The following is a 12885-nucleotide window of genomic DNA, read 5'->3' on the forward strand; positions in this document are numbered from 1 at the left end:
GGCCATTATAACAGACATACCTGTAACTTTATTTATGAATTTTTTAATAAAAATGGATTCACTATAGGGGCGCCTGGGTGGCGCAATCGGTTAAGTGTCCGACTCTTGGTTTCGGCTCAGGTCTTGATCTCAGGGTCATGAGATTGAGCCCCACATCTGGCTCTGCCCTTAGTGTGAAGTCTGAGTTGCTCTTGCCCTCTCTCTCTGCCCCTCTCCCCACTCTTGCTCTCGCCCTCTCTCTGTCTCTCTCTCTCTCCCCCTAAAATAAATCAGTCTTTAAAAACAAAAAGAAAAACCCCAAAAAATGGATTCACTATACAGTAGTCCCTTTTTTCTGCAGGGGAAATGTTCTAAGGCCCCCAGTGGATGCCTGAAACCACAGATAGTACCAAACTCTATATATACTTGTTTTTTTCCTATACATACATATCCATAATAGAGTTTAATTCATAAATTAGGTCCAGTAAAAGATTAACAATAATAATAAAATGGATAATTGCAATAATATACTATAATGAAAGTTATGTGAGAATGGTCTCTTACTATACTGCACCGTACTCACCCTTGTAAATTGATATGAGATGGTAAAATGCCTGCATGATGAGATGAAGTGAGCTGAATGACGTAGGCACTGTGACGTGGTGTTTAACTACTACTGACCTGAGAGTGCCCGAGAAAGAGAATCATATACTTCTGGACTACAGGTGGACCAGTGGGAACCAAAACTGTGGAAAGTGAAACCACTGATAAGGGGGGATCTGCTGTATTCTCTTGTGTAGAATTATCCATTTGACAATATCATATATTTTCTTATATGCTAGTTTGTGTATGTGTGTATATATATGTGTGTTGTGTATATGAATATGTATATATGTAGATGTATATATATGTATATGAAGCACTACCTGGTCTTCAGAGATGATGGTAAATATATACATATATATAAATATGTTAAATACATTACTAAACACATAGGATATAGATATTATCATCCTAGAGATATCATCCTCCCTAAAGTCTAGGTAGTATTTCACTATATGGTTACACCATAGTTGTTTAACAAATCCTCTTTTACTAACATCATTTGCATTATTTTTTGTATCAAGAATACATACTCTAAAAATGCAATATGAAGAATTTTTTTAACCAAGGTTGTTTTTTCTTAAATTGTCCTCATTACCAGTGTCCTCCAGAATGTTTATATCATTTTATATTCTTACAACATGTCAGTAACCATTTCTCCACACCTGTGCCAGCCATGGTATTACCATTTTTTTAATAACCATTCTAATAAGCTAAAAGTGATATGTTAATAATATTCATTTTCACTTATTTGCTTCCTAGTGGGGTTGAAAAAGTTTTTTTGTGATTATTAACAAATCATGATTTTTCTCTATTTTCTGTCTCTGGCCCATTTTCTCTCTTCTGATAGGATATTTATCTTTTATTTCTTAGTGGATCCTCTGAAATCCTCAGATATTTTTTCTTGGTTTATTATTTCCCTCTTAGTATTCTTTATGCTGTTTCCCTTACAGTGTATGAAATTGTCAGGCTTTGTTTTATTATTTCTGCTTTTAGGGTCTGAAAACGTTTTCTCTCTCCCCCATTCCAAGCTTATATAAATATTCCCTATATTTTTAGAAGAGTGGATTTCTTGAACTTTTTTTAAAGATTTTATTTACTTATTTGAGAGAAAGCACAGCAGGGGGAGCAGCAGGCCCCCTGTGGAGCAGGGAGCCCAATGAGGGGCTTGATCCCAAGACCTTGGAATCATGACCTGAGCTGAAGGCAGACGCTTAACTGCCTGAGCCACCCAGGCGCCCCAAAGAGTGGATTTCTTAAACAACTTCCTATTTTCTGGAAAATTTTCTCAGGTTTTTGAACTTTCTAAAAGGCTTTTTTTTTTTTTTTCCTTAACTAAAATTGAGTTTCAGTGTTAAATGTAAATTAATTATTTCTATCTTTTATTTTCATGGCCAGTTAACTTCTGTTTAGAAACTGTTAGAGCAATGTCATTCCTTTATGAATATTTAAAAAAATGAATGCATATGATTTTGTTTTCATCAGTTTGAATTTTCTACTTTAGGTTGGTAAGTTTGACTGTTCCTCTGCACCAGACATCTGTAGTAATCTGTATGTGTTTCAGCCATGTCTAGCAGTATTTAAAGGACAAGGAACCAAAGAATATGAAATCCATCATGGTAAGAAGGGAGAAAATGATAAAAATATATATTTATTTTCAAATAGCAGTTTTTTAAATGTACTTTTTACCTTGTTTTTTTAAATTCTTTAATTGACATGTAGTTGACACTGTTATATTAGTTTCAGGTGTAAAGTAGTGATTCCACAACTTTGTATGTTATGCTGTGCTCATACAGGTGTAGTTAGCATCGATCACAGTACCATTGACTATATTCCTATGCTGTACCTTTCATCTCCATGACTTATTCATTCCATAGCTGGAAGCCTGTAACTCCCATGCCATTTCACCCATTTTGCCCATCCTGCCCTCGCTTTCCCCTAAGTAACCACCAGTTCTCTGTATTTATGAGTCTGTTTCTACTTTGTTTTGTTTTTTAGATTCCACATATAAGTGAAATCGTATGATATTTGTCTTCTCAGACTTATTTCACTTAGCATCATATATTCTAGGTCCATCCATATTGTCACAAATGGCAAGATCTTATTCTGTTTCATGGCTGAGTAACAATACTCCATTTGTGTGTATGTGTATGTCTGTGTACATACGCACATCTTCTTTATCCCTCTATCAGTGGACACTTGTGTTGCTTCCATATCTTGGCTGTTGTAAATTATGCTGCAATAAACACGGGGTGCATATATCTTTTTAAATTAGTGTTTTTGTTTTCTTTGGGTAAATACTCAATAGTGGAATTACTGGATTGTATGGCATTTTTAATTTTTTGGAGAACCTCTCTACTGTTTTCCACAGTGGCTACACCAATTTATATTCCCATCAACAGTACATGAGGGTTCTTTTTTTCTACATCGTTGCCAACTCTGGCTATTTGTCTTTTTGTTATTAGGTGTTCTGATAGGTATAAGGTGATATCTCATTGTGGTTTCGATTTGCTTTTCCCTGATGATATTAGATGTATCATTTGAGGGGCACCTGGGTGTCTCAGTAACTTAAGTGTCCGACTCTTAATTTCAACTCAGGTCATGATCTCAGGGTCGTGAGATCCAGCCCCGGGTTGGGCTCTGCGCTGAGCATGGAGCCTGCTTAAAATTCTCTCTCCCTCTCGGGGCACCTAGGTGGCTCAGTTGGGCGTCTGACTCCTGGTTTTGGCTTAGGTCATGATCTCATAGGTTGTGAGATTGAGTCCCTCGTTGGGCTCCATGCTCAGCGGGGAGTCTGCTTGAAGATTTTCTCCCTCTGCCCCTCCCCCTGCTTGCTCAGCGCTCACGCACTCTCTCTCTCTCTAAAATAAATAAATCTGGGGCGCCTGTGTGGCTCAGTTGATTAAGCCTCTGCCTTCGGCTCAGGTCATGATCCCAGGGTCCTGGGATCAAGTTCCTTGCTTGGCAGGGAGCCTGTTTCTCCCTCTGCCTGCCCCTTTCCCCTGCTTGTGTGCTCACTCTCTCTCTCTCTGACAAATAAATAAAAATTTTAAAAATAAATAAGTAAAATAAATCTAAAAAAAAAAAAGATACTCTTTCCCTCTCCCTCAGCCCCTAACCCCCCATCTCGCATGCACTCTCTCTATCCCTATATATAAAGTTTAAAAAAAAAAAATGTATCATTTGAAAATCACTTCTCCCATTCAGTAGGTTGCCATTTCTTTTTGTTGATTGTTTCCTTCACTGTGCAAAATTTTTTTATTTTGGTGTAGTCCTGATAGTTTATTTTTGCTTTTGTTTCCCTTGCCTGAGAAGACAGGTCTAGAAAAATTGTTACTAAGGCCAATGTCAGAGATTACTGCCTATATTTTCTTATAGGACTTCTTTGGTTTCAGGTTTCACCTTTAGATCTTTGATACCTTTTGAGTTTATTTTTGTGTATGGTGTAAGAAAGTGGTTGAATTTCATTCTTCCGCATGTAGCTGACCAGTTTTCCTAGCGCCATTTACTGAGGAGACTCTCTTTTCCCCATTGTATAATCTTGCCTCCTTTGTCAAAGATTAATTAGACCATGTAAGCATGGGTTTATTTCTGGGGTCTCTATTCTGTCCCATTGACTGAAGTGTCTGTTTTTATGCCATACCATGCTGTCGTGTTTACTATAGCTTTGTCCTGTATCTTGAAGTCAGGGAGCATGATACCTAGATTTGTTCTTCTTTTTTAAGATCACTTTGGCTATTTGGGGTCTTTTGTGGTTCTTTTTACTTTGTTTTATATAAATATACTTACTGTAAATAACTTTGCTTTTATTAGTAAATAGGTTTCTTTTGGAGAAAGATTTTTTGAATTATATTTAGTTATTTTATTCTCTTTTCTTTTTAAAATGACTTTTTTCTGCGGTTTTGATTAGTGTTTCAGCAAGAATGCTAGTGACATGTCAGGTTAGTGCAAAATTTAGGGGTCTTATTAATAAAAGTAAGCAACACCTATAGTTTCCATTTCCAGTGTACCAAAGTAGCATCTCAGCCATGGGCATTTTCCAGATTTTTCCCCCACTAGACTATTAAATATTTTTTTTTAAGATTTTATTTATTTATTTGACAGAGAGAGACACAGTGAGAGAGGGAACACAAGCAGGGGGAGTGGGAGAGGGAGAAGCAGGCTTCCCGCCTAGCAGGTTAGCCCGATGTGGGGCTCGATCCCAGGACCCTGGGATCATGACCTGAGCCGAAGGCAGACGCTTAACGACTGAGCCACCCAGGCGCCCCTAGACTATTAAATATTTCTATGGCTACTTTTATCTCTCTTGAATTTATAATTACATTTTTACATTTCAGCTTGTGATGGGACTTTAGCTCTGCATTCATGTAAGTACAGTTGCAATTATGAGGATTTGGGATACCTCATAGTCCCTGTCCTGAAAAAGGTCAAATGTAGCAAAAGAAACACACAAACTACTAACTATAAACACAGCTGAGTGAGTAACAGATATTGACTGATGTTATGTGCTTAGGAATGCAAAGTTCTCTCGAGACATTTAAAATATCAGGGCGCCTGGGTGGCTCAGTTGGTTAAGTGTCTGCCTTCAGCTCGGGTCGTGATCCCGGGATCCTGGGATCAAGTCCCTCATTGGGCTCCCTGCTCAGCGGGGAGTCTGCTTCTCCCTCTGCCTCTCTCTCTGTCTCTCATGAATAAATAAATAAAATCTTTAAAAAAATTTTTTTAAATATCATCTGGTGGGGTTGATAGAAGGAGATCATAAGACAATGTGAAAAACATTGTAATGGCCAGTATGTATAAATTATAAGATCAAATAAAGAGACTTATGTGTAGTTTAGATCCAGAGATGATATTTGAATTGAGGTAACATTTGAATGCTCAGTTTCTCAAAGCGAATAGAGAAAAGCAAGAAGTGAGGCTAAGCTGAAGGAATTATGTGAGCAAAGTCTTGGCAAGATGAACCTAACAGTAACTCCTGTTTATTTAGTACTTTCTACAATTCAGATGTTTTTCTAAAGGCTTCACTACATTTCCCTTTCTGTTTTTATCTTCACAACAGCCCACCAAGGGAGAAAACAGTGGCTCAGGATAATTATTTGCCTATGATCAACAACTAGTAACTAGTCAAGGTAGATTTTTGTATCCAAACAGGTCTGACTCCAAAGCCTAAGATTATAGCAGCACTAAACTGTACTGTCTCCTGAAAGTGCTAAAAATGACCACGTTTTAATAATGGAGTTCTTTTTTATCTCTGAAATAATTCCGATTACCCTCCCCTCTGTGTTTGCTGCTTTATTTCCAGTTCATCATCTCCTTCATTTACTCTGTTATCCTTTGGTAAAATTGACAGTCTCACGTCACTTTTCTGCCTTGACTTTCCTGATTTCTTTAAGTATTTTTAAATTTTTTTCATTGAAGTATAATTGGAATACAGTATTAGTTTCAGGTATGTTATATAATAATTCCCTTTTATATATACATTGATCAGATCAGAATGATCTGATCAGTGTATATATACAGATCACCATGATCACCATGATGTTTAGTTACCATCTGTCATCATATCAAGTTGTTACATTATTAGTAACTCTGTTCCCTGTGCTCTACTTTACACCCCTGTGACTTATTTGTAACTGGAAGTTTGTACCTCTTAATCCCCTTAACTGTTTCACCCTTCCTCCCACCTCCCTCTCCTCTGGCAATCACCAGTTTGTTCTCTGTATTTATGAGTCTGTTCTATTTTGTTTTGCTTCTTCATTCATTTTGTTTTTTAGATATCGGTAAGACAGATGTCCAAGAGTTTTCTGCCTGTGTTTTCTTTTAGGAGTCATGGTTTCAGGTCTTATATTTAGGTCTGTAATATATTTTGAATTGATTTTTGTATATGGTACAAGAAAGTGGTCCGGTTTCATTCTTTTGCATGTAGCTCTAGTTTTCCCAGTACCATTTATTGAAGAGACTGTCTTTTCCCCATTGTATGTTCTTACCTCCTTTGTCACAGATTGACCATATAAGTATGGGTTTATTTCTCTCTATTCTGGCTCTCTATTCTGTTCCATTGATCTGTGTGTCTGTTTTTGTGCCAATACTATGTGTTTTGATTATTATAGCTTTATAGTGTATCTTGAAATCAGGGAGCACAATACCTCTGGCTTTGTTCTCTTTTTTCATGGTTGCTTTGATTCTTCATGGTCTTTTGTGGTTCCATACAAATTTTAAGATAATTTGTTCTAACTCTGTAAAAAAAAAAAATGCCATTGATGTTTTCATAGGGATCGCATTGAATATGTAGATTTTTAGAGATCATATAGACATTTTAATAACATTAATCCTTCCAATCTATGAAGACTGTATATCTTTCTATTTATTTGTGTCCTCTTCAGTTTCTTCAACAATGTCTTGTAATTTTTGGAGTACAGGTCTTTTATCTCCTTGGTTACATTTATTCCTAAGTATTTTATCCTTTTTGATGCAATTCTAAATGGGATTGTTTTCATAATTTCTCTGATAGTTTGATATTATAGAAATAGCACAGACTGAGGAACCTGGGTGGCTCAGTCGGTTAAGTGTCCAGCTCTTGGGGCGCCTGGGTGGCTCAGTCGGTTAAGCATCTGACTTTTGATTTCAGCTCAGGTCATGATCTCAGGGTTGTGAGATTGAGCCCCACATCATGCTCAACGCTGGGTGTGGAGCCTGCTTAAGATTCTCCCTCTCCCTTTCCCTCTGTCCCTCCCTGCCCTCAAAAAAAAAAGAACACAGATTTTGGTATATTAATTTTGTATCCTGTTACTTTACTGAGTTGATTTGTTCTATTAGTTTTTGAGTAGAGAGTCATTCATTTCTGCTCTGATTTTTATTTTTTCCTTCTATTAACTTGGGACTTTATTTCTTCTTTTTCTAGTTCCTTTAAGATGTAAGGTTAGATTGAGATTTGTTTCCTGAGGTAGGCCTGTATCTCTATAAACTTGCCTCTTATTTTTTTTTAAAGATTTTATTTATTTATTTATTTGAGAGAGTGAGGGAGCGAGAGAGAGAACACGAGTGGGGGCAGAGGCAGAGGGAGAAGCAGACTGCCCGCTGAGCAGGGAGCCAGATGCTGAGCTCAGTTGGGGTGATGACCTGAGCTGAAGGCAGACACTTAACCCACTGAGCCACCCAGGTGCCCCTAAACTTGCCTCTTAAAACTGCTTTTGGTGGGTCCCATAGATTTTGGAACATTGTGTTTGATTTTTATTTGTCATAAGGTATTTTTTTTGTTTTCTTCTTTCATTTCTTCATCAACTCATTGATTGTTAGGAACATGTTTAGCTTTGATGTGTTTGTGTTTTTTTCCAGTTTTGTTTTAGTTTCTAGTTTTATACTATTGGGTCAGAAAAAAATGCTTGGTATGATTTCAGTCTTCTTAAATTTATTGAGACTTGTTTTGTGGCCTAACATGATTATCTTGGAGAGTGTTCCATGTGCCCCTGAAAAGAACATGTATTCTGTTTTTGAAAAGAATGTACTGTATATATCTATTAAGTCAAACTGGTCTAATATGTTCTTGAAGGTTACTGTTTCGTTGATTTTCTGTCTGGATGAGCTGTCGTCCATTGATGTATGTGAGGTGTTATTGTATTACTGTCACTTTCTCCCATTATGTCAGTTAATACTTGCTCTACATATTAGGTGTTCCTATGTTGATATTTATAGATTTTTTTTTTTTTTTAAAGATTTTATTTATTTATTTGACAGAGAGAAACACAGCGAGAGAGGGAACACAAGCAGGGGGAGTGGGAGAGGGAGAGAAGCAGGCTTCCCGCGGAGCAGGGAGCCCGATGCGGGGCTCGATCCCAGGACCCTGGGATCATGACCTGAGCCGAAGGCAGACGCTTAACGACTGAGCCACCCAGGCGCCCCGATATTTATAGATTTTTATAATTATTTCCTCTTGTTGAATTGATCCCTTTATCATTATGTAATGTCCTTCTTTGTCTCTTATTACAGTCTTTGTTGTAAAGTCTGTTTTGTCTAAGTATTGCTAGTCTATTTTTCTTTTTGTTTCCATTTGCATGGAATATCTTTTATCATCCCTTCACTTTGTCTGTGTATGTCCTTACATCTGAAGTGATATAGGTAGCCTATAGAGGGGGTTTGGTTTTGTTTGCTTTTGTTATCCTTTCAGCTACCCTCTGTCTTTTGTTTGGAGCATTTGATCCATTTACACTTAAAAGTACTTACTGATGATAGGTATGTATTGCCATTTTCTTCATTATTTTCTGGTTTTGTAGTTCCTCTCTGTTCCTTTCTTCTCTTGTGATTTGACGACTTTGTTTAGTGTTATATTTGGATTTCTTTCTCTTTATTTTTTGTGCGTCTGTTATAGGTTTTTGGTTACCATTAGGCTCATATATAACAACCAGGTATATAGTAGTCTTTTTAGTTGAGTGTCACTTAGGTTTGAATGCATCTTAAAAGCACGGTGTTTTACTCTCCTGCTGACTTTTTTTGGCATCCTATTTTACATCTTTTTGTGTATCCCATAACTAATTATTGTAGATACAGATTTTACTACTTTTCTCTTTAACCTTCATACTAGCCTTATAAGTGGTGGATCCACTACATTATCTACATGTTTACCAATGTTTGCCATTACCAGTGATTTTTTTTTTTTCTTTCATAACTTTCTTCTAACTATGGCCTTTTCTGCTTGAAGAAGTCTCTATAACATTTAAGGCTGGTTTAGTGGTGATGAACTCCTTTAACTTTTGTTTGCCTGGGAAACCATCTCTCCTTCAATTCTGAATGAGAACTGTGTCGGGTGGGATATTCTTGGTTGTAGAATTTTTCCTTTCAGCACTTTGAATATATCCTGCCACCCTCTTCTGGCCTGCTATGTTTCTGCTGAAAAACCAGCTTATAATCATATGGGGGTGCCCTTGTGTTTAACTAGTTGGCACGGCTCTTGCTGCTTTTTCAGATTTTCTCTTTTCTCTTTAGTTCAGACATTTTAAAAATGTGTCTGGGTGTGAATTTACTTGAGTTCTTGTTTGGTCTTCTCTGTGCTTCCTAAATCTGTGGGTCTGCTTCCTTCCCCCATTAGGGAAGGTTTTCAGCTCTGATTTCCTCCAAGTTTTCTGCCTTTTATTCTCTTTCTTCTCCTTCTGAACCTTCTGTAATGTCAATATTAGGACACTTGATGCTGTCCTAGAGGCCCTTTAACCTAACCTATGCTCATTTTTTATTCTCTTTTCTTTTTGCTGTTCTGCCTGGGGGATTTCCTCAACTCTGGCTTCCAGATCCATCTGGTCCGTTATGCTGCTTCTAATCTGCTGTTGATTCCCTCTAGTGTGTTTTTAGTGTCAGTTATTGTGTTCTTTGGCTCTGACTCATTTTTTAGATATTTTATTTCTTTATTCCTTAATTCTTTAAGTTCTCACTATGTTCATCCACCTAGTGAGTGACTATGCCATTGCCAAGATAGGGAAGGTGAGAAAAGGAGCAAGTTCGGGGGGAAATAGCTCAACTTCAATTTTAATATATTTGAAATGTTTGTATGACATCCATGTGAGTATTTTCACTGGGCGGTTGGTAATACAGGTTTTGAATTCATAAGGGAAGTTGAGTTTGAAGAAATAGATTTAGTAGTTGGGCCACAGTAGTAGTTCAGGTAAGCATAAAGAACACAAATACTGCAAAAAAAGTGGTTACTCTGCCTCTAAGGATGAAGGAGCATTGCAAAGAAAGGTGCTCCTGGCAGAGCAAACCTATTTATCTATAGTATACAGAACACTAGACCCTCACCGAAATCAGTGTGTTCAATAAGTTTGTCTTCATTTCTTTAATATCTGAAGTATAAAAACTTTGAAATGTTTCTATGGATAGAAAGGCAGAATGTGGATTTTAATTTTTCTTTTATTCAATTTCAAAGGAAAGAAGATTCTATATGATATACTTGCCTTTGCCAAAGAAAGTGTTAATTCTCATGTTACCACACTTGGACCTCAAAATTTTCCTGCCAATGACAAGGAACCATGGCTTGTTGATTTTTTTGCCCCAGTAAGTAATTTTTATCTGTCAAATTTCACTGTTGTCACATTTTCTCTTATCATAGCAAAAAGACATTTTCTAGATAGTCTTGAACCATGAGTACCAAAATTGTGTTACTGAGTTTTGGCCCCTATCACATATTGCTTCCAGGAGAGCGGGGATGTACTTGCCCCTCCAAGAATTAAATAGACACACACGCGCGCGCATAAGATTTGTCCCTAAGTATGGTTTATCTTACTTAGTATATATTGCTTGTTGCAGAAATGTGGGGTTTTTTTGTTTCATTTAGCTCAGTGCTTGTGAATATTTTTTCTTTCATAGTGGTGCCCACCGTGTCGAGCTTTATTGCCAGAGTTACGAAAAGCATCAAAACATCTTTACGGTCAGCTTAAGTTTGGTACACTAGATTGTACAGTTCACGAGGGACTCTGTAACATGGTATGTATAAAATACTTGTTCTAATTAATACTTCTGTAAAATAGTTCTTAAGTTACACTGACAAAGGTCTCTATTTCAGATGTACATCTATGTTTAGAGTAGTAAATTATTTAATGAAATAATTTCAACAAATATTTCAAAAAATGATATAAAATTATGATTGAATTAAACCATGAATAGACAACATAAATAGTTGAATATAAACATGGTCTTATCAAACTGGGGAAAATATTTTGTTTGCTTGATAAAATACATGATTTTTCCATTATTTAAAATCTTTATAATTTTTGACTCAATATTACCTTTTGGCAGTCTGTAGTTTGAGTCTCAGGTTTTCCTCATAATTGTCTTCCAAGTATAGTTAGTAGATGGAAATTTTAAAAATGAACAAGTTTTTTTCAACCTTTGTTTACATAAAAATATTTTCTTAGGTTAATTCATAAAATATTCATTCTTCAGTTCCAGGAATAACTAGGAATTATATATCTTGTCATGAAAGTATATAATACCACCTATAAAATATTCTTGGAACAAGTCTCTGAAACCTGAATCAGATATCACACCTTGAGATCTGTCCGTATGTAGGGAATCAGAGGAACATGTTAAGTGACACCATGGGCATGAAATCTGCAAGTCCCAGTATATAGAGGATCTTACAGGACAAATACCTAATTTACTGGTATTCAGATACACTGAAAGGTGGGAAAAGAGATGAAAGAGACTCAAAAGACGTATCATTGCAATGTTTAGGTCTCGTTTGGATGCCAAGCCAACTGCAAAAAAGTGAGCAAGCAATAATTGGGGAAATTTGAACACTGACAGGGTATCTGATAATTATCAGGAATTGTTCACTTTTAGGTGTAAAAATGACAGTGTAGTTACACTTGGGGGAAAATCCTTATATTTTAAATGTACTGAAATGTAGGTGAAATGATAAATCATCTGGAATTTGCTTTAAAATAATCTTGGTGTAGGAGTAGAGTTGGGAGGGAGTATAAATGAAGTAAGTGTGCCCATGAGTGGATGATTATTGTAGCTACAAGAGTACATCCAAGTTTATTGCTGTCTGCTTTCGTGTGTATTTTAAATATTTTATAAAAGCAAACATTTTTAAAAAGAAAAAGAAAAATGGGGGAGAAGAAAAAGAAAATGATAGGTTTTAAAAACAAATAAATGTAGAGTGAAATCTTTATGGCATCTGTGTGAGGAAGAATTACTCAGTCCACACACACAAGGTAAAAATTAATGTGAATGATTTTGACTATATTAAATGATAAAACTATTGCCAAAGAAAAAGACACTATGAAGTTAAGACAACAGACTATTTACAGCACATGTAACTGACAGAAAACCTTACTGCCAGAATATTTGACTACAGGTCAGTTTTTTTATATAGATAAAATGAGCAAGTTGAAACATTTTTTTTAGAAAAAGAAATCCAACAAACATAAAAAATCTTGCACTTCACTAGCTAGCCATCAAGAAAGTACAAATTACAACAGTCCATCAAATTAATCCATCATCAAATGAACAAAAATTTAGAAATCTGACAATAGCAAGTATGTGGATAGATTATCCAGTCACATAATGGAATACCATAGAGCATTTAAAATTAGATCTGTCTTTACCAGCACAGGTAAGTCTCAAAAATACATTGTAAGATGACAAAAGCAGGTTGCAGAATAGCTTACAGAGTATGATAGAATAACAGAAAATTTTTTAATGCTCCCAACATTTCACTCTACTGCCCAGGGATACATATGCATGTCACAAAAGTATAAAAACATTAGTGGATTAGATATATACTTATTTGAGGATATTAATTGCACCTACTTT

The 12885-nt window shown here is 36.2% G+C and overlaps 1 protein-coding gene across 4 annotated transcripts in view; it reads left to right on the plus strand.

The window, feature by feature from the left end:
* DNAJC10 (DnaJ heat shock protein family (Hsp40) member C10) overlaps positions 1–12885 on the plus strand; it is a 53257-nt gene that overhangs the window by 29996 nt on the left and 10376 nt on the right. For all 4 annotated transcript variants that reach the window (XM_036072848.2, XM_036072853.2, XM_036072849.2 and 1 more), the window contains 3 exons: positions 2087–2201; positions 10493–10620; positions 10933–11049. In XM_036072848.2, the coding sequence (XP_035928741.1) occupies positions 2087–2201; positions 10493–10620; positions 10933–11049 (360 nt within the window). The remainder of the gene's footprint in view (positions 1–2086; positions 2202–10492; positions 10621–10932; positions 11050–12885) is intronic.

This window comes from Halichoerus grypus, chromosome 4 (assembly GCF_964656455.1).
Source record: "Halichoerus grypus chromosome 4, mHalGry1.hap1.1, whole genome shotgun sequence".
Taxonomy (NCBI): domain Eukaryota; kingdom Metazoa; phylum Chordata; class Mammalia; order Carnivora; family Phocidae; genus Halichoerus; species Halichoerus grypus.